At 32.2% G+C, this 22,849-nt stretch overlaps 1 protein-coding gene across 11 annotated transcripts in view; it reads left to right on the top strand.

Moving 5' to 3' along the window:
* LARP1B (La ribonucleoprotein 1B) overlaps positions 1-22,849 on the top strand; it is a 105,020-nt gene that overhangs the window by 56,478 nt on the left and 25,693 nt on the right. For 5 of the 11 annotated variants that reach the window (XM_074378757.1, XM_074378749.1, XM_074378745.1 and 2 more), the window contains exon 12: positions 7,892-8,015. The exons of 3 other annotated variants lie outside the window; for them this stretch is intronic. In XM_074378757.1, the coding sequence (XP_074234858.1) occupies positions 7,892-8,015 (124 nt within the window). Of the gene's footprint in view, positions 1-7,891; positions 8,016-15,328; positions 15,429-22,849 lie in introns of all 11 variants that reach the window. 3 more of the 11 variants (XR_012511895.1, XR_012511896.1, XR_012511899.1) reach the window with 1 other exon arrangement.

Here is a 22,849-nt window from a genome sequence, read left to right as displayed (position 1 = left end):
AACCTGTATTAGTTTTCTATATATAGTATAAACATATTTATATATCAGAAATATACATTTATATTTTATTCCCTCCAAGTCTTTATTTAACCTTCAGAAAAGTTGTAAGTATAATATAATGAACAACAGTATAACCTTCACCTGGATTCAACATTTGTTAACATCTTACCATATTTGCTTTTTCTCTCTACATAATACATATGTAGATGTATATAATATATATGTACATTTTTCTGAACCACTTGAGAGTTGTAGACACTATGCTACTTTATCCCCAAATGCAAAGCTTGTGTCTTTCAGAAACAAGTACATTCTCCTACATAACCAGAACTATCAAACACAGAAAATTTAGTGTTGATAGACTGCTATATCTAATATATATAGTCTATAGTTAGATTTCTCCAGTTGTCCTAATATTGTCCTTTAAAACTTACTTTTATTTTTTCGATACCAACTCCAAGAATCACACATTATGTTTAGAATTGTATGATTTTAATATTCTTTAATTTGGAACGGTTCCTTGGCTTTATTTTATTTTATTTTTTTTTACGACAATGACATTTTTGAAGAATCCAAGAATAAAGGCCAATAGTCCCTCAGTTTAGGTTTGCCTGGTGTTGCTACATGATTAGTTTCAGGTTAAATATTTTTGGCAAGAGTATTATATAGTTGATGTGCCCTACTTAGTACTTCACCTCAGGAGACATAAGATGTCAGTTCCAGAATCAGTCATTTAGTTATCATGGTGTCCACCATATTTCTTCTCTTCATATTTCTTCAAACAGGTGAAGGTACCTGATTTTCTTTGTAATTAATAAGCGATCTCTGGAGTGATATTTTAAAACTGTGTTTCCCAGCAGTCTTCACTCAGTGTTTTACCCTCCATTGATGATTTTTGCCTGAATCAGTTATTACTATGGTGTTTATAAGATGATAATTTTTTGTTATTCCCTCTATGTTAATTAGTTAGCATTCTTCTGTAAAAGAGAACTTTCCACTCCTTTTTTAAAAATTTTAACTTTCTCTTTTCTTTTTATCTTTTCAGTGTCAGTATACCGTTGACACTAAATGGTGTCTAAAATGTATACCATTCCATTCCTGTCATTCATTTTGATGTTCAAAGTGTTTCATGTTTGGTCAGGTTAGAGCTCTCTCAAGATGAGTCATATATGCAACTGTTATATCCTCATTTTTTAGTACTTTTCATAGCTTATGGCATGACAAGGTGGTCTGCTTGCCTTTACTGGGGGGTGTCTGGTTTTGTGTGTGTGTGTGTATTAAAATATACATACAAAAATTTACCACTTCAACCATTTTTAAATGTACTATTTTTGATTGCTTTTTAAATGTGGTTTTCCCTGGTTGTATCCTTGACCTGCTTCTTTTATTACTTTGTTACCTTGTCCACAAGTGAGAGAATTTACTCCTAGGTTTTTAATCATTAACTATGTGCTAATGATTTCCTCACGTCTTTGTGGGACTCTTGAACTATATAACCAGTAGAATTATATAACCAATATTCTAACTGTTTTCATGTTCCACAGGTATCTCATTTATATTTTGTCTCCATTTAAAAAAATTAAAGGAAACATACCCTAATTCTGTCTTTTATATTTTTTAATTTTTGTTGGGTGCCTTAGGAATCTTCATCAATTTCTGACTTCCAACATTTGTCACTAGGTCCTGTCCATCCTTTCCTATCCATCCCTCCTGCCATGTGACAGTTCTGGCCTGAACCATCTCTCCATATGGTTTGTACCCTAGGCTCTTGGCTCTGGTTCATTTCTTTCTAGCTTTCCTCTTGTCCAAGTAGTCTTCTTTCTTTCTCCTTTCCTCTCTTCTTCCAAGCAAGTGAGGGAATTTACTACCAGAAACCCGAGAAGCAGTACTTGCTTCCTGGCATGTCTTTATCTAAGACTTCAAAGAATGATTTGGCATTTCTCTACCCCTGTCTTTGGTCTTTTTTCCTCTGTGTTAGCTTCATTTAAGTCAGGCTTTCTCCATGAGGTGGCAATGATGGCTGCAGATAGTTTCAGGCTTACTTTATTTTCAAAGTAAGTGATCCCAAGGAAAATAATGCAAATTCCTCAAATTTCTAAAATATTAATCTGACCATTTCCCTAATTTTCTTAATGTTCTTCATTGCTTCTTTACTCTCTTCAAGATAAAGTTCAAATTCTTGGCAAACAACAGTTCATAATTTGGCTCTTACATATGCATCTTCATTGTGCCACTGCTTTCAGTTTTAAAAGTTATACTCCATAAATACCAAGTTGCATGTGTTATTTCCTCTGCCTGCAGTATTGTTTTACATTGTTTACTTGCCAAACTCGTTTCATCCTTTAGATTGCAAAACCCAGTTCAAATTTTACTTTTCCCAGGAAATACCTCTTCAATAGCTTTTATTTTTATCCACCTCAGGAAAAAAATCACTTTTTAAATTCTAACTTTTTACCTCATATGTGCCTATTTTTAACTTATACTGAAATGTAATTAACTTGTTTACAAGTCTTTCTTATCCACTGATTATTGTCTCTTTGGTCCCTTTTTGAGCAAGGCAAGGTATAAATTTATAAAAACAAAAACAAAAATTAGACTTTGGCTGTACATCTGGTTGTGCTAGACTAGGTAATTCATATCAGCCCTTCTGCTGAGAAGAACTATAAAAGTAGGTTTAAAAATCCACATGAAGGCACACTGGCACTAACAAGACAGTAAAGAATCATGTGGTCAAAATTTGGAAGAAGGAAATCTAAAGAAATAAGACTGGCGTTCAAGTCTGCACTTCCCTTAGAGGCATCTGCCAGTTCCAGAAGAAGCAACTGAGAAACTTAAAACAAATTTTCTGAAAAACTCATGGGCTTAGAGTTCAGAAACTAGAGGGGGACATCTAGTAAGCCTTCCAGGCTTTGGGAACTCTAAAGTCCTATATCCTAGAATATTAGGGTGAACTTAAAAAGATGTGATCTCAGTAGGGAAAGCTGCTTCTTTTTAAATTTTATTTATTTATTTTTGTCTTGAAGTAGTGTAAGCTTCTAATCATTTTAATTCCTCATTGGATCAACAGGCTGATGTGTGTAGCTACTTAATTGAAGCAAACACAATTTCTTTCTGGAGTAAAATACCATCCTAAGCCTCAGATTTTCAGTAATAGTGTGTGGCCCTCAAAAAATAATTAGGCATACAAGAAGACAAGATGGGAAAAAAAAAAAAAGGAACAACAAAAAATAGAGACAGATGCATAGAAATCCAGATAAGAGTTATAAAATTCACTTTAAATTTGTTGCTGTTAATATGCATTTTTAAAAAGATAAAATGGAGAATTTCATAAAAGAAATGAAAATTTTAAAAATGAATTTAATTGAAATTCCAGAAATGAAAAATGTAACTCTGTGGAGTGAATTAATTTAACAGTAGAAAAATACAGCTGAATACAGAATTACTGTGATGAGTCAAAAAAACCCCCCAAAAATCCAGATTGAAGCATGGAGCAAAAAAAGATGGAAAATACAGAAAAGAGTGTTAGAAGTAGGAGATACAGTCAAAAGCTCAAACATACATTTGATTGGATTCTCAGAAGAGAGGAGGAGAGGATAAGGCAGAAGTACTATTTGAAGAGATTATGGCTGACATTTTACCAAAACTGATGAAACATATAGTGAGGGATAAATTCAAGAAGTCCTAAAAACTCCAAAGAATATAAATACAAAGAAAACCACATCAAGGCCATAATTTAAAATTGCTGACAACAAATAACAAAAGCCAGAGAAAAAAGACAGATTTCTTTAAAAGCATCAATAGTAAGACTTACAGCTAACTTCTCAGCAGAAATAATGGAAGCCAGGAGACAATGGGATGGTATAATCACAGTACTGGAAGAGAACTAATGTTAGGAAATAAAGATAAACAAATCATTGAATAATACATTTAAAATAAGTGAGTTTTATGGTTTGTAAATTATATCTCAGTTAAGCTATTTAAAAATGAAATAGCCGTCAGACATACAAAAACTGAGAAAATTTATTTTCAGCAGATATGTGTTAAAGAAATACTAAGGGAAGTTTTTTAGGCAAAGAAAAATGATTCCAGAAAGAAGTTGAAGGTACATAAAGGAATGAAGAGCAATGGAAAGGGTAAATATGTGTAGATTTAAATAAATAGGGACACTAACCACAACAAAGTTGGTGTAACTCTATTGATAAAGTATATTTTTAAGGCAAAAAGAATTATTCAAGATAAAAAGGGACATTTCATAACCATAAAACATTTAGTTGCCCCAGAAAATATATTAGTTTTGTATACATTTAGTAACATAGCCTTAAAATATATAAGACAAAAATTGACAGGTGCAAATAGTCAAATTTATAATCATAGGGAAGATTTTAATAAATGTTATCAAGAAAAATGCAAGATACAGCAAGCAGATGAAAAACTCACTAAGGATGTACAAAATGTGACCAACATAGTTAACAAACTTTGCTTAATTGACAAATGAAATACTACATCCAACATCTGCAGAATTCACATTCTTTTCAAGTGCACATTGACCCTTATCTCATACCATACACAAAAAGTCAGTTCTAGATATATTGTAGTTCTAAATGAAAATTCAAAATAATAAAACTTACAGATTAAGGTACTAACTCCATGATGTTTTAGAACAGAAAGATTTATTAAACAGGAAATAACACAATGAAGGAAATGATAGATAAAATATACTACATTAAAAAGAAGGTTTTCACCAAAAGACACCATAAGCGTGAAAAGACAAGTTACAGAGTGGAAAAAGGCATTTACAACATTTTATAGAGAGCTCTTACAAATCAAGGAGAAAGACAAGTCTATAGAAAAATGAGCAACAGAAATAATCACTTCCCTAAAAAGCTATCCAAATAAAATATACTAAAAGTTTTCATCATTATTAGTAATCTGAGATATGTAAATTAAAACCCCAATGAGGTAACACACCTATCAGTGCCTACATATTTAAATTTTTCAAATTTTTGAGATAATTACAGATTTAGGGGAAATTGGAAAAATAGTACAGAGAGGTCCAGTGTAGTCTTCACCAAGAGCCCTCCAAAGTTATATCTTAAAATTAAAATACAATATTAAAACCAGGAAATTGACATTTATTTTATATGTATGTGTATAGTTCTATGTCATTTTCTCATATGTAGATTCACATAACTACCATTAAAGTCAAGACACTGAATTGTTTTATCACCACCAGTATCTCCCTTGTGCTATTAAACTCACATCCACCTGCCTGCCCTCTGTTTCTCATCTGGTAGCCACTCTATAATGTCATTTTCGGAATGTTTTATCAGTGGAATCATACAGCATGTTACCCTTTAAGACTGATATTTTTAAATCATAATGCCCTTGAGGTCCACCAGAGTTGTTGTGTACATCTGTAGTTTTGTCCTTTTCAAAAAGACTCAGTTTTTAAAAACTGGCAATACCAAGTGTTGATGAGAATGTAGAGCAATAGGAACTTTAATATACTACTAATGGGAATGTAGTTAGGTACAACCACTCTGAAAAAGTATTTGCTATTTTCTACTAAGGTTGAAATGTACTCCCTGATTCAGCAACTCCAGTCCTAGTAAATACTCAATAAAAATGTATGTCTGTTAACCAAAATTATTGATTTGGGAAGACATATTTACAGCAACATTATTTATAATAGCTGTAATCTGGAAAGGACCTGAATGCTTATCAATAGTAGAATGGATTTTTTTTAATTGTGATTTGATCATACAGTAGAATACCATAGAGCAAGGATGGACAAACTTTTTTTTGTAAAGAGCTACATTATAAATATTTTAGGCTTTATGGATCATACATTAACTGTGGCAACTACTCAACTCTGCAGTAGCAGTGAAGCAACCATATGCAATATGTAAACAAGTGGATGCAGTTTTGTTCCAGTAAAACCATTTACAGAAACAAATTTTGGCCTTTGCTGACCTCTGCTATAGAGCCACAAACTATAGATGAATTTCAGGAAGATAAGTTTCCATGAAAGAAGCCATACGTTATGATTTTTTTTTATAAAGTTCAAAAACGGAAAATGAATCTATAGAATTGAAATCAGCATATTGCTTATCTTTAGGAAGAAAGAGAGGGTAGTGACAGGAGCATGAGTACTTCTAGGATGCTAGCAATTCTATCTTTACCTGAATGGTGGTTCTGTAGGTCTGTTCACTTTTGACTACTCATTGAGATAGATGCTTATGATTTATGCACTTCTCTAGGTGTGTGTACGTATATGTATGTTTGTGTGTTATACCTTAATTAGATTAAAAAGTTAAATTTAATAAAAGGAAACATTATTTGTGTTTCCATCAGGATAGAATTGTGTTTCTTCTTCTCTGGCATATGATAAATGTACAATAAATGTTTTTTGAAGTTGGAGGTGCTAATAGCAAGCTCTATAAAGGACAGTGACAAGTAATGATTCTGAATTAGCTTGAAGAGCTTATTAAAGACTTTGGGGAAAGCAATTTTGGTATGGGGCAAGAGCTGAAGTAATCATTTAAGGCATTTTCATGAGAAGATAATAAATCCTCATTTAAAGGCTAATGGGATCTAATAAATGGTGTGAGCTGACAAGTAATTATTTATGCTAAAGACAGAAGGAAAAGATTTTTTGGTTAGCTATTAAGAGCAAGGTACCATAACTATTTTGTAATGATGGTGTTTAATTTGGTTCACCTAACAAATACTTTTTTGTTTTTCTAACCTGCTTATACCCTTTTTGGATGTTACTCTGTGTAGGGTCATGGACCCATTAACGCTGAGTTATGTCCATGATACACAGTTTACCAAAGAAAACCTCTAAGATGTAGTAGAGTGCAAGCAATCTCTCAAGCTCTTTTTTTTTTATACCATAGCTTACACCAGGCATAGATGGTCTTTATGCACTAAGGCCAAACAACATTTCAGTAGAGAATGGCCTCCACTTCTGTAATGCTTTACATATGTGTAGGTCAGGGCAGGAAATGTCTAAGTGACTATGTAACAATAGTTTAGAAAGGGGATGCTTTAGGAACTCCCGGGGTATGGATGGGCCCATTTTTCCTTTGAGCTAACAACTCAGACCTGCTGAGCATCCTTGCTGCCAAGCTTGTAAAAGGTTTAGAAATGAATCTTCCAGAGTCATCTAGATTTATCTTTTGTCACATGTTTCCCGTTACTACAAAATAAGGTAGAAACTTCTTGGCTTAGTATTAAAGATCTTCTAGTAGCTTTCTCCAACTTATCAGGACTTTTTGCCACTGATTCTACAGAAACTTTCTCTCACTGAATTATCTTTCAATAAATAATTGCTTATTCCAAGCTTCTCATCTTTGCTCACATTACTGAAAATTTAGGATACTTTTCCCTTTCTCTAAATTGTCATCATTAGGAGCTACTTTTGTCCCATCCCTTCTGTGATGCCTCCCTTATGAGAATTGAGAAGATCTCAATTCTTATACCAAAGAGTATCACTATTCATACACTAATATTTTTATGTGTACATTTCTTTTCATTTAACTTGTACACTTCTTAAGGGTAGGGAACATGTATTAGATTACTTTGTAGCCTATTCTGTAGTATTCTAGTGATCTTATGTGTAAATACTCAACAAATAATGATAAGAATGTATGTTCTTATAATGTATAACTATAAAATATTCATTATATTTTAGGGTTCTCAAGCTTGTTTTAACTGAATACTAATTGTTATTAAGTATAATGCGTTATTCTTTATTAGAACATCTTCTTTTATTCTGTTGCAATTAATCCATGTTTTTAAAACTCATTTTTTGAGATTGGTATCAATTGTTGTCTGTTGGTTACTCTGTTAGCCAGTTTAGTAATTAGATTCCTTCATTCTACTTCAGCAAGAAGTTGAGAACTTTAAGAAGCTAAATCTCATTAGTAAAGAGCAGTTTGAAAACTTAACACCTGAACTTCCTTTTGAGCCAAACCAAGAAGTTCCTGTAACACCTTCACAGTCCAGGCAAGGTATGTAAATCTGCTTTTGTGTAAGTGTCTGAATAGTATTAAGCAGTTCCAAATTGTTTTTAAAGTTTGCTCTTTTGTATTTGTGGAAAACATTTAGGTATCTGGTAAAAGACTTGAAATTTTAGAACTCAGCATTTTTTTAATCCTTAGGTGAACTTCAGAACATTTTAGAGACTTAAAAGTACAAATTGTAAAAGGACAAAGTTTGAATCCCACCTTACCCTTGGTGAATAGGCAAGTAGTTACAAAGGTGATCTAAAAGTTGTCTGCTCTAACATCAGATCATGCTAAAACCCAAACACTTACTTGAAAGTATACAGAATTGGTTGGTTCTTTATGTGTCTCATTTGATTTTTGAGATTGCTGGGAATGCTTCTCTTCTCTAAATAAGGAAAATTTTTCACTGACCTGATTCCTTAAAATATACCACTAGCATCATTCTTTTGTTTTAAGGCCTTAGCTTTGTGTGAAAATGTATATACATTTAGGAGATTCGTAAATTGAATCTGACATTTTCAGGCAAGTGTAACTAATTTTGTTACAGGCTTTGGTGAAGGCAGATTAAAGAAAAACTTAATTTGAGTAACTTCAGACATACACAAAACCAGAGCAAATTGTATAATGAAACCCTATGTATTCATTACCCATTAGCTACTTAATCATCTTAGAGCCAATTTTATCTCATCTCAACTCCACTCATTCTCTTTACCTCCCACTGGATTATTTTGAAGCAAACTCCTAATCATATTATTCATGTTTTTTCATGAATATGTGTTTTTAAAAGATAAGAACTATCTACTTTAACACATAAATAACACAGAGTACCATTATCACATCTAAAATTAACTAATTCCTTAATATAAAATAGTTTTCAAATTTCCTCATTCATCACTTAAAAAAAAAAATCAGGATCCATATAAGTTCCAAACACTGCAATAGGTTGATATGTCTCTTTTAGTCTATAGATTCACACTGTGTCCTTTTTCCTTCCATATTACTGTTGTAGAAATGAGATTGTTTGTCCTGTAGAATTTCTCACAGTCTGGATTTTTCTGATTACATCTCCATGGTTTTACTCAATCACTTTTCTGGCCCTGAATTTTCTTTAACTGTGATTTTGATACCAAGGCTTGATCTGATTCAGGCTCAAAGTTTTGCAAGAATATGTCATATGTAGTATGAATACTTACACTAGGAGGCACATAATGCTTGACTGTCTCTCTTTTTGTGGTATTGGTAGCCACTGATAATCACTGCTTGGAACTTTTATTTCACAAGTGGCTGCAAAATGGTTATAATTCTGTTTTCGTCACTGCTTCTGAATTTAGTAGACAGAAAAAGAAACAATGCTATTTACCATTGCATCAAAAAAAGTAAAATACCTAGGAATAAACCTACTTATGGAGGTAAAAGACTTGAAAAACTGTAAGACACTGATAAGAGAAATTGAAGACTACACAAATAGATGGATAGAATACTAAGTGAAGTAAGTTAGAGAAAGACAAATACTATATGATATAACTTATATGTGGAATCTAAAAAGTACAGATAACTAGTGAATGTAACAAAAAAGAAACAGACTCACAGATATAGAGAATAAACTGGTAGTTACCAGTGGAGAGAGGGAAGGTGGGAGAGACAGTATCAGGGTAGGAAAGTAAGAGGTACAAATTACTAGGTATAAAATAAGCTATAAGGATAAGGATATACTGTATAGCATGGGGAATATAACCAATATTTTATAAAAGCTGTAAATGGAGTATGACCTTTAAAAATTGTGAATCACTATATTGTACACCTGTAATTTATATATTGTACATCAACTATAACTCAATTTTAAAAAAGAAAATTATCACTATGATCTCACAAATATGTTAGATGGGTTTTACTCAGTAGTTTTTGATACTTAGTTTATTGACTTTTAACTCCAAATCCACCTTTCTTTACTTTGTTCTGTAGTAGTGGAGTTGGACTCAGCTTTCTCGTTTGCCAGCTGGCTCCATGTTAAGCTTTGTCAGTACTCCAGTTACTGCTGAGTTGGTCAGTGCTTCTAGGCCTTTTCAATTGAAAGAGCTTGGAAATTATTCTAAGGAAAAATACATTATAAATTTATGTTTATATTTTTTGTTCAAATTTAGGATTAAAGGTTTTAACTTTAATTTGTTAGATTTAATGTTTTTATCACCTTTTACACATGAAAAAAAACTTTGTTCCTGACCAGTCACAGAATTATTTGTTTATGCTATGATATAATAGTCTCAGGATAACAATACTATGAAATAATATTACTATGAATACTAAAATTGATTAAACTTTTTAAAACTTCATACTTTTAAACTTTTAAAAATTCTCAAGTGTATTCTGCTAAGGATTTTCAGTCTGCTTACAAGATTTTTTTGTGTTGTTTAAGTACATAAAATTGGTAATGTATGCTCCTCACATCATAGAATTAAAGACCCAAGAGATGAATTTTATTTTATTTATTTATTTTAATTCCCAGCGATCCACTTTTAACTTAATAAATGAGGCCATACAATACAGTGTATTTAAAATCCAGTGACTCAAAGTGATTTAAAGTTATTGTTGAAATCAGAGTTAGTATATTTTTTCATGATAAAAGGAGAAAGTGATCACATTTTAAATAAACGAAGATTTCAAATTAGCATCTTTATTTAGTTTTAAACCTTGTAAGAATTATTAAAGAAATATGCAAAGTCTTTGAATAAACTACAAATTAAACTCTGTTCCCCTGATAATCTCAATCAGTTTTACTGCTAACTGGGCAGATAAATTGCTCTGTGCAAAGGGAAAAAAAAAAAAAAAAAGAGCACTTCATTTCAAAGGAAAAGAATCAAAGGATACGTTTCACAGCTATAAAAATAAATATGATTTATTTAAAAATGGAGCCTTCTTAAAGACAGCGGTCTGGTCAACCATCAGCAACTTCCATTGCCAAAAAGTAATTATTCTCCCATATGCACATTTTGGATTGTGCCGTATCTACCATTTTCCATCTTGCTCATTTTACTTAATGTCATCATATCATGGGCACTTTCTCAAGTTGTAAATCCCAAAGAAATGAATTTTACAATGCATAAAATTAACAAATAATTAGAGGGAAGGGGTAGGGAAATAGATATGCGATTAAGAGATACAAACTACTATATATAGAATAGATAAGCAACAAGCATGTAGTATACAATACAGGGAAATAAAGGCATTGTTTTGTAGTAACTTTAAATGGAGTATAACGTATAAAAATATTGAATCACTGTGTTGTACACCTGAAACTAATATAATATTGTAAATCAACTTTACTTTGATTTTTAAAAAAATCAATGTAAAAAAAAGATTAAGATCAGTAGAAAAAGTAGTAAAACATGAACTGGAACTTCACATAGAGGGAAAAAAACTCTATGGCCAGTTAATATGAAAAGATACTACTTACCGAGATTTGCCAATTAAAATCACAATGACATACCATCTTATAACCTAACAGTTTCACTTTGAGATACTCTTGCAAATGCTCACCAAAGGGAACATTTATAGCAAAATTGTTTATAATATAAAAAACAAATGAAAAATTTTAAATGCCTGTTTATAGTAGAATATAAGATGTAGTATAAAGGAAACACATGTTAAGGAAAAATATGCAGCAGTGGAAAATGAAAGAACTAAAGCTACATGTGACAAAATGGTTTAATCTTAAAAGTAGAGGATGTGTAAAATAAGGAGTTCAGTCAATTTAATTCCATCGTATATAACTCATGGGTACATGCATAGCACATAGAAATCATGAAGACCAAGGGAAATTAATAAAGAAATTTTATATAATGGTTTACTCCTGAGAGAAGGGAGGAATCCCATTTGAAAGATCTGCACATGGGTTTGCCTGCATCTGGAATTTATATATTGGTCTAATTGGTGGGTTTGTGGGTACCAGCTCTGTGTTCCTTTAAAATTTTGCCTTCCTGGGTTATAAATGATTAAGCTCTGTTAAGTGAAGTCTCAGGTATTTACCAAAAGATTTTTTTTTGAATAATGTTTTTGGAAAGCTTGAATTTTTTCCATATTTAATTTCTTGTTCTCATTTTCATTTCTAAATCAATTCTGTTTTAAAATGTATATGTGCATTTGTTAATCTTTGTGTTCTATAATCTCTAATTTTTAAAAATAAGAACAGAAAAAAATAAGCAAAAATTAAGAAGATAGAAATCAATATAATATATTGCTGTGATAAGAAATGCTGAATAGATTAACTCTCAGAAAAACAATTATGGACTGGATTTAAAGACAATTCAACTCTATACTGTTTGTATGTCATAAGTATGCAGAAAGATTTAAAGGTGAAAGATTGGGAAATGCTATAAAACAATACTAATAACAAAGAACTCATATTGCTATTACAAAATAGAATTTAAGGCAAAAATAAGGTGTTTGTTTTTTACTGCCTTTAATATCTGTCTTCCTGTTTATCCCTGATACCTTGTTCAAGCAAGCTTCTGCCCCTCACACTGCAAATCTGGTCTCCTCCTCAACCCTGGCAAATTAGCTTTTGATAGTGACTCTGGAGATCTCTGTGTTTAAGAAGGATCACATCAATCCTCCTCTTCCCTAACATCAGCATTAGATCAATCATTCTGTCTTGAAACACATTTCTTCTTCTTTGACCCTGTTAGTTCTTATTCTACTTCATGAATCGTATTTGCTAGTTCTTCCTTTTTCCCCATTTCTCCAAGCTTTGGATGCTTTAGGATTTTTTAGTCTTCAAATTTCTTATCTTTCTGATCCTCAGTGACTTCTAAGTAATAATATTTAGTTTCATTGGTTTAAATAGTATCTTTATACTAATGAGTGTCAAATTTATATGTACAGACTCCATCCTGTATTCCATATAAATAACCAACTGTGTAGTCAACAGTTTCACTTAATATTTTATAAACATGTCATACTTCTTAAGTCCAAAATCCAGAGTCTGAATTCCCACCCCTTTCCAAGGACTTCTTCCAGACTTCCACATCTCTGTAAATATTAGCTCCATCTTTCTACTTCTACAGGTGAAAAAAATCTTGGTGTCATCTTTGATCCGTCTCTTTTTCAACCTCTGTTTCTTATTTCTTAGCAGATTATATCCATAACCCTTTAAAATATATCCAGACCCTAACTACTTCTCACTTTCTCTATCACCCTGCAAAAGCCACCATCATTTTCCCATTGGTTAATTATAAAAGCTCCTAATGTGTCTCCTTCCTTTCATTCTGACTACCTTATAAGAATCCAGAGTTATCTTTTTTATTTCCTTTTTTTAAAAGAATTAAGCTATAATTTATATTCATTAAGTTTCACACTTTTTGCATGTATAGTTTTGGGAATTTTAACAGATATGTATAATCATGTAGTTACCACCTACTCAAATTACAGCACAGTTCCATTACTTCCCCCAGATTCTCCCTTGCCTCTTTGTAGTCAACCCCTGTTTTCTATTTTCTACCCTTATATTTTTGCCTTTACCAGAATATCATACAAATGGAATCATATATAGCCTTTTCTCTGGCTTCATTTAGCATAATGCATTTGAGATTCATCCATACTTTTGTGTGTTGTTTGTTCCTTTTTATTGGTAAGTAATATTCCATTACATGGATGTAAGCAGTTTATCATTAGTTGAAGGACATGGGGTTGTTTTCAGTTCTTCGTGATTATGAACAAAGACGCTATAAATATTTGCTTACAGGTTTTGTTGAGAATATAAGTTTTCATTTCACTTGGGTAAATACTTAGAGTGGGATTGCTAGGTCATGTGGTAAATGTATGTTTAACTTTATAAGAAACTTCCTAACAGTTTTCCAAAGTGGCTGTGTCATTTTGCATTACCATCAGCAATGTATGAGGATTCTAGTTGCTCCATATTCTCACCAGCACTTGGTATCATAAGTTTGTTTGTTTTTTTTGTTTGTTTTGTTTTGTTTTTGTATTCTAATAGGTATGTAGTAGTATTTCATTGTGGCTGATGATGTGGAGCATCTTTTCATGTGCTTATTTGACATGAGTGTATCTTTGGTGGAGTGACTGCTCAAGTATTTTGACTTTTTTATTGAGTTGTTTTCTTACTGAGCTCTAAGAATTCTTTATTCTGGATACAAGTCTTTATTACATATGTAATTTGCACATATCTTCTCCCTATATGGAGATTATCTTTTCATTTTTTGTGTGCCTTTTAAAAAGCAGAGCTTCTTATTTTTAATGATCGGCAATTATTTATTTTTTTTAATTTTAATGGTTTATGCTTTTGGTGTCCATGTAAGAAATCTTTGCCTAATCCAAAATTCAAAGATTTCTATTAGAGGCTTTATATTTTTATCTTTTACCTAATTCAGGTTTCTATTCAATTTTGAGTTAATTTTTTTCTTATTGGTATATGATAGAAGTATGGATATGGATATCCCGTGATTTCAGCACCATTTGTTGGGAAGTCTATTCATTCTCCATTGAATTGCCTTTTAGTGTTTGATCAAAACCAACTAACTATGTGTATATATCTAATTTTGGACTCAATATTCTTCTCATCTTATCTCTGTTTATCCCTTTGCTGCTAGCACAACTTGATAACTGTAATCTTAAAATCAGTATGTCCTCCACCTTTTTTCTTTTTTTCCAAAATTGTTTTAGCTATTCTAGTTTTTTTGCTTTTTCATATAAGTTATAGAATTACCTTACTGATGTCTATAAAAACTCCAGCTGGTATTTTGATTGAAACTGCATTGAATCTACAGATTATTTGGGGAAGAATTAAAATGTTAACAGTATTGAATCTTCTAATCCATGAATATGGTATACTTCTCCATTTAAGTCTTTTTTGTTCTTCAGTGTTTTACAGTTTTTGGTGTATTTTGTACACATTTTGTTACCTATATCCCTAAGTATATTATGGTTTTGGTGCTGTTGTAAATGGTGCTTTAAAATTTTTACTCTCCAGTTGTTTATTGCTATTATATAGAAATAAGATTGATTTTTATATTATTCTTTGTGATGTTAATTTTATCTGTCAACTTAACTGGATCAAAGGATGCCCAGATATCTTGTTTAAAAATTACTTCTGGCTGTTGCTGCATGAGATTAATATCTGAATTGGTGAGCTTGGTAAAGTAGATTGCCATCCTCAGTGTGGGTAGGCATCATCCAATCCACTGAGGGCCTAAATAGAACAAAAATACAGAGGAAGGAGGAATTTACTCCTTTTTTGCTGTCTCATTGTTTGAGCTGGGACATCACATCTCATCTCGGACTGGTATTTATATCATCGACTCCTCTAGGTCTCAGACCTTTGGACTCAGGCTGAATTACACCACTGGCTTTCCTAAGTTTCCAGCTTACAGATGGCAGATCATGGGACATCACATCCTCCATAATCTTGTAAGCCAATTCCTCATATTAAATCTACTTTTATATATCCTATTGATTCTTTTACTCTGGAGAATCCTGACTAACACAGCCTTATATCCTGTGACATTGATAAATTTACTAGTAGTAGTTCTTACAGCTTTTTAATAGATTCTTTGATATAGTCTACACTGATATATTTCTACACAATCATGTTGTCTATGACTAGATGCAGTTCTTTTTCTTACTTTTCTATTTTCTTTTCTTCCTTTATTGTGTTGGTTGGGACCTCCAACATGATGTGAATAGAAGTTATAAGATATAACACCCTTGCCTTGTTACTTTTTGTTCCTAATTTTCGGGGGAAAGCATTCAGTCTTTCACCATTAAGTATGATACCAGTTGTAGGTTTTCCATAGATTCTTTTTATTAGGTTGAGGAAGTCCCCTTTTATTTCTAGTGTGCTGAGAGTTTTGAATCATGAATTGATGCTGATTTTTTTTTCAGTCTTTTTTCTGGGTCTTTTGAAATGATTATACGGTTTGTTTTAATTAGTTTATTTATATTGTAAATTACTTGATTTGTTTTCAAATGTTGAATTAGTCTGTGATTCCCAGGATAAACTTCATTTAATAGTGACATAGTATCCTCTTTATACATTATTAGATTTAGTTTGCCTTTTTCTTTTAAGATTTTATACTATATTCATGAGGAATTTCGGTTTGTATTTTCTTGGATTATCTTTGTTTGGTTTTGGTATTGGGGAATCTTGCCTCATAACTGAGATGGTAAGTGTTCCTTCCTTTTCTATATTTTGGAAGAGTTTGTATAGAATTGTTATTATTGATTCCTTAAAGGAATGGTAGGATTTGCCAGTGAAGCTGTGTGGGCTTGGAATTGTTGGAATGATCTTAAATACAAATTAAATTTTTTAATAGATATAAGACTATTTAGATAATCTAGGTTATCTTAAGTTAGCTTTTGTACTTTGTATGCAAAGAATTTGTGCATTTTATGAGTGTTTTTTGATAATATTCCCTTTTTATTCTTATAATGTTTGTAGGGTCTATAGAGATACAGGCATACCTTAAAAGATGTTGTAGTTTTGGTTCCAGACCAGCACAATAAAGTAAACATCACAATAAAGCAAGTCGCGTGAGTTTTTTGGTTTCCCAGTGCATATAAAAGTTACATTTAGACTGTACTGTGGTCTATTAAGTGTGCAATAGCATTATGTCTGAAAGAAAAATGTACATACTTTAATTTAAAAATACTTTCCTGCTAAAAGATGCTAACTATCATCTGAGCCTTCAGCGAGTTGTAATTTTTTTTGCTGGTGGACAGTCTTCCCTCAGTGTTGATGGCTGCTGACTGATCAGGATTGTTTTTGCTGAAGGTTGGAGTGGCTGTGGCAATTTCTTAAAATAATAGAAAGATGAGGTTCACCAAATTGATTGACTCTTCCTTTCACAATTTCTTTGTAGCTTGCAATGCTGTTTGATAGTATTTTACCCATAATAGAGCCTTTAAAATTGAAATTAGTCCTCTCAGACCCTGCCACTGCTTTATCAACTAAGTTTATGTAATATTCTAAATCTTTTGTTGTCTTCACCAGGAGTAGATTCCATCTCAAAAAACCAGTTTCCTTGCTCATCCATAAGAAGAAACTCCTCATCCATTCAGGTTTTTTTTTTCATGAGTTTACAGCAATTTAGTCACATCTTCAGGCTCCACTTCTAATTCTAGTTCTCTTGCTATTTCCACCATATCTGCAGTTCCTTCCTCCACTGAAGTCTTGAACCTCTTAAAGTCATCCATGAGGATTGAAATCAACTTCTTCCAAATTCCTGCTAATGTTGATGTTTTGACCTCTTCCTGTGAATCATAAATGTTCTTAATGGCATCTAGAATGGTGAATCTTTTCCAGAAGGCTTTAAATTAACTTTGCCCAGATCCATCAGAAAAATCACTATTTATGGCAGCTATAGCCTTATAAAAAGTATTTCTTAAATAGTAAGACTGGAAATTTGAAATTACTCCTTGATCAATGGGCTGCAGAATGGACTTTGTGTTATTAGGCATGAAAATGTTGCACATCTCCATCAGAGTTCTTGGGTGACCAGGTGCATTGTCAATGTGGAATAATATTTTGAAAGGAACATCTTTTTCTGAGCAATAGATCTCAACATTGGGCTTAAACCCACTATAAAGCATTTTGTAAACAGATGTGCTGTTATCCAGACTCTGTTATTCCATTTATAGACCACAAGTAGAGTATATACAGAAATCACTCTTATGGGCCCTAGGATTTTGGGGATGGTAAAGGAACATCGGCTTCAACTTAAAAGTCACAGTTGCATGAGCCCCTAACAAGAGAGTGAGCCTGTTCTTTAAAGTTTTGAAATCAGGCATTCACTTCTCACCAGATGGCATCTTTTTCCAATACAAAAATGTTTCATTTACATTGAAAATCTGCTATTTAGTGAAGCCACCTATCTTTACTAGAGCACCTGGATAATTTGCTGAAGCTCTACATCAGCACTTGCTGCTTCATCTTGCATGTTTCTGTTATGGAGATAAGGCTTTTTTCTGTAAACCTCATGAACCAACCTCTGTTAGCTTCAAACTTTTCTTCTGCAACTTCCTCACCTCTCTTAGCCTTCATAGAATTGAGAAGAGTTAGGACCTTGTTCTGGATTAAGCTTTGGCTTAAGGGAATGTTGTAGCTGGTTTGATCATCTGTTCAGACAACCAAAACTTTCTCCATAGCAGCAATAAGGTAATTTCACTTTCTTATCATTCCTGTGTTCACTTGGAATAGCACTTTGAATTTCCTTCAAGAAATTTTCCTTTGCATTCACAACTTGGCTGTTTGGCAGAGGAGGCCATCTTTTGGCCTATCTCTGCTTTTGAGATGCCTTCCTCACTAAGATTAATCATTTTTAGCCTTTGATTTAAAGTGAGAAATGTGTGACTCTTCCTTTTATTTGGACACTTAGAGGTCTTGATAGGGTTATTAATTTGCCTAATTTCAATATTGTTGTTTCTCAGGGAATACAGAGCCCCAGGAAGGGGTAGAGACACAGGGGAACAGTCAGTTGGTTGAGCAGTCAAAGCATACACATTTATTGATTGTTTGCTTATATGAGTGTGGTTCATGGCACCCCAAAACAATTAAAAATAATAAATGAATAAATAAATAATGAATAAAAATAAAAATAGTAGCATCAAAGATCACTGATCACAGGGCACTATAACAAATAATAATGGGGAAGTTGGAAATACTGTGAAAATTACAAAAATGTTACACAGAGACATGAAGTGAGCAATGCTGTTTGAAAATGGTGCCAATGGACTTGCTTGACGTAGAGTTGCCATAAGCCTTCAATTTGTAAAACAAACAAACAAAACTTTGAATTACAATAAAGGACAGTATAATAATAAATCAATTATCCCCATATCTCCTTTCATCCCTGATATTTTTAATTTGTGCTTCTTTTTTTTCTTGTTAAGTGATCAGTTTAATACATTTTTAGAGACCTTTATTTTCATTGATCTGCGTGATTATTTCTCCTAGTAGTATTATTTTCTGCTGTTATCTTTACTTTTCCATTTTTCTCCTGGTTTGGGTTTACTTTGCTCTTCCTCTTCTAGTTTCACAAAGTGGAAGCTTAGACAATTTATTTGAGAACTTTCTTCTTTTCTATTATAAGCATTTAGTGCTACACATTTCCTTTTAAGCACTATTTTAGGTGCATCTCAGAATTTTCAATATGTTGTTTTCTCATTTTCATTCAATTCTAGATATTTTCTAATTTCTTTGTATTTTTTCTTTAACCCATCAGTTATTTAGAAGTGATTTTGTTTAATTTCTAAATATTTGGGTATTTTCCTGATATCTTATTTTTTAAGAGGAAAGTTTAAATTATTCATTTGAGACTTTTCTAATATAAGTACTTAATCATATATTTTCCTTAAGCACTGCTTTAACTGCATTTCACAGATTTTGATGTCATGTTGTAATTTTCATTACTTGCAAAAAATTCTCTAATTCCTCTTTAAACTTCCTCTTTGATCCATAGGTTATTTTGAAACGTGTTGTTTAATTTGTAAGTGATTGGAAATTTTCCTGTTATCTTTTTGTTCCTGATATTACTGATACATAATTTAATTCCATTATGATCAGAGAATATATTTTGCATGGTTCAGTTCTTCTAAATTTGTCAAGGTCTTTTTTATGAAGCACAATATGGTCGTAGTGAATGTTCCATGTACATTTGACAAGAATATTTTTTCTGCTGTTTTGGAGTGACTTACAAATTCTTAACCAGATTCAATTGGTTAATGGTGTTGGTAAGTTATATATCCTTGCAGATTTTTCGTCTACTAGCTCTGTTAGTGAGAGGAGTGTTGAAGTCTCCAACTATAAATGAAAGTTTGTCTATTTTTCCTTGCTTCATTTATTTTGAAGCTGTTTTGTTAGGTGTACTACACTTAGGTTTACTGTGTCTTCTTAGGAGTTGACCTTTATATTAGTATATGCTGCTTTCTTTATTCCCAATCATTTTTGTTGCTCTGAAATCTAATTTATCTGATTTTGATACAGCCATTCTAGCTTTCTCTTGATTATGCTTTGTATGGTATGTGGTATATCTTTTTATCCCTTTACTTTTAAGCCACCTATTTCATTATATTTGAAGTGAATTTGTCAGAGACAACATATACATTGGTCATGTTTTTTAATTCAGTCTGACAATCTTTTAATGTTGTGTTTAGACTGTTTACATTTAATATGTTTGGATTTAGATTTACTGTTTACTATTCATTTTCTGTTCTCTGCATTTTACTTCCCTGTTTCCCTTTTTCTGCCCTTTTGGGTAACAGTTGACTCTTGAGCAATTCAAGAGTCAGGGGTGCTGACCCCCACACAGTCAGAAAGTCATGTACTGCCATCTCTGCCTCAAAAACAAAAGAATTGATAAATGACTCACCCAAGGATAGGAAGCTGAAACAGATTGACTAGAACTAGGACTCAAACCCTAGTTCTTTTGATTCTGTGTATTGTGATCTCTAATTGAACACAAACTTTTCCCCATACCTATTTAATTTAAAGATCTTCAAAGTGAAGACAGGTTCTATATTTATTGAAAAAAAAAATCCTCGTATAGGTTGATCTGTGCAATTCAACCCCATGTTGTTCAAGGGTCAACTATATTTGTAATTTTTTTAAATTATATTTTAATTTATCTAGGGTGAGTTTGGCTGTATGTATCTTTTTTGTATTTTTTTTTTTTTAGCACTCCCACTAGGGATTAAGTTGCTCTAGGGACACTTAATTTTTCAGTTTATTTAGAATTATTGTTTTACTTCTACAACAGAAATGCAGAAATTTTAATTCCATACAAATTTCTTTGTGCTATAGTCATATCTTCATACATTGAAAATCCCACCAGACAATGTTTATTTTTTTATTTTTAATTATCAGGTATGTTTTAAAGAACTTAAAAGGAGAATATTTATGTATATTAAGACTTTTTTTTTATTTCTCTTGCTCTTTATTTATGATGTTCCAAGTTTCTTTCTGTTATCACTTCCTTCTGCTCGAAGTACTTTCTTTAGTAATTCTTTGAGAGCAGTTCTACTGTGATTTATAGTAGTAGTTCCTTCATCAGACAGTATCTTTATTTCACTTTCATTCCCAAAGGATGTTTTCACTGGATATAGAATTCTGGATTGACAGTTCTTTTCTTTCAGCACTTAAAACTGTCAGGCCACTTCTTTCTGGCTTCCATGATTATAAAAAGAAAAAATTTGTCATCATTCAGATTTTTCTCTCACTTGTAGTGAGTTCTTTTTCTCTAGCTACTTTCAAGATTTTTTAATTTGTCTGAAGTTGTTAGCAATTAGAGTATGATGTGTCTGGCCATTGATTTCTTTGAATAAATCCTGGATAGACTTCTCTCAGTTTCTTGAATCTGTAGGTTTATGCCTTTAGCTGAACTTTCAGAGGTTTTAAACTATTACTTCTTCAAAATTTGTTTTATTTCTGCATTCTTTCTGCTCACCTAGGCTTACTGATGTTCTAAAGGTTCCTGAAGCTTGATTAATTTTTCCAATTGTTTTTTGGCTCTGTTGATCAGATTCAATAACTGCTATTGATTCTGGCTGCTTTTAATATTTTCTCTTTATCACCTGTTGTAAGCAGTTTGCGATTGCTTTGTTGTGATTTCTTAGTGTTCTTGTACTTTAGGCTTATTGAGTTTTTGTACCTATGTGTTTTTATATTTTAAATCAAATTTGAAAAAAAATTAGCCATATTTTAAATTAGCATTTTAAATTTTAAAAATTAATAATTTTTATGTACTTTAAAATTATTTCTTTGACTCCAGTTACATATATATTAAGCTACTTCACCTCCCACAGTTCACTAATGCCCTCCTCCTGCCCCCCTAGTCATATTTTAATTTGTGTTTTGTTTTAGACAATTTCTACTCCTATGTTTTTAAGTTCATTAGACTTTTCTTCTGCAGTGTCTAATCTATTTTTAAACCCATCTAGTATGGGTTGTTTTGGTTTTTGTTCCTTGTTTTTTTTTTTAATCTCAGCTGTTGGGTTTTTCCTCTCATGAAGTTGTATTGGGTTCTTTTTTATTGCCTGTATCTCTTTGCTGTGGTCATACTTTCCTCTACCTTACTGAATACATGAAATATAGTTATAATGACTTTTTTGTAAGCAAATTTAAATCTAGTATTTGGATCCCCATCTATCTGACTGCTCTGGTTCAGTGATCGGCAAATTTATTACCCATAGGCCAGAACTGGCCTGCCATGGTCCAATCTGGCCATATCCTTCATTTACTTATAGTCTGTGGCTATGCTACAGTGGTAAGGTTGAATAGTTTCATCAGAGACTTTATGATCTGAAAAACCAAAAAAAAAGTTTCCTATCTGGCATTTATAGGAAAAGTTTGCTGAGTCCTGCTTCAGTAGCATTTTATTTACATAAAAAATAAAGTGTCCGTCCTTATATAGCATTTTTATTATCAGCCTTCAGTGAACACCAATAGCTTAATATTAAGTTCTGCTTTTATAAAGGCAATTCCTGTCTATAAAGACATTGGGGGCTATGGAGAAGGTCCATAAGCACCTGTGCAATTATTTGGTACCAATAAAATATGGAAAATCTTAAGTAGTAGAATAGTTAGCATACCTTTCAGTCCAGTGGTTATTAAACTTTGGCAAGCATCAGGTTCACTTGGAAAGCTTGTTAAAACAAATCAAAGAACTCTGCACCCAGAGTTTCTTGACTTAGTAAAATGAGGTGGGACCTGAGAATATGCATTTTTAACAAGTTCACAGGTTATGCTGATGCCACTGGTGGGACTGTACTTTCAAAATCAGTGTTTTAGCTTGATCCTCTGAAATATCAGCCCTCTCTGATTTGATACTACTTTT

This window comes from Camelus bactrianus, chromosome 2 (genome assembly GCF_048773025.1).
Source record: "Camelus bactrianus isolate YW-2024 breed Bactrian camel chromosome 2, ASM4877302v1, whole genome shotgun sequence".
Taxonomy (NCBI): Eukaryota; Metazoa; Chordata; class Mammalia; order Artiodactyla; family Camelidae; genus Camelus; species Camelus bactrianus.
Note: the sequence above shows the minus strand (reverse complement) of the source record. Positions and strands in the feature narration are given on the sequence as shown.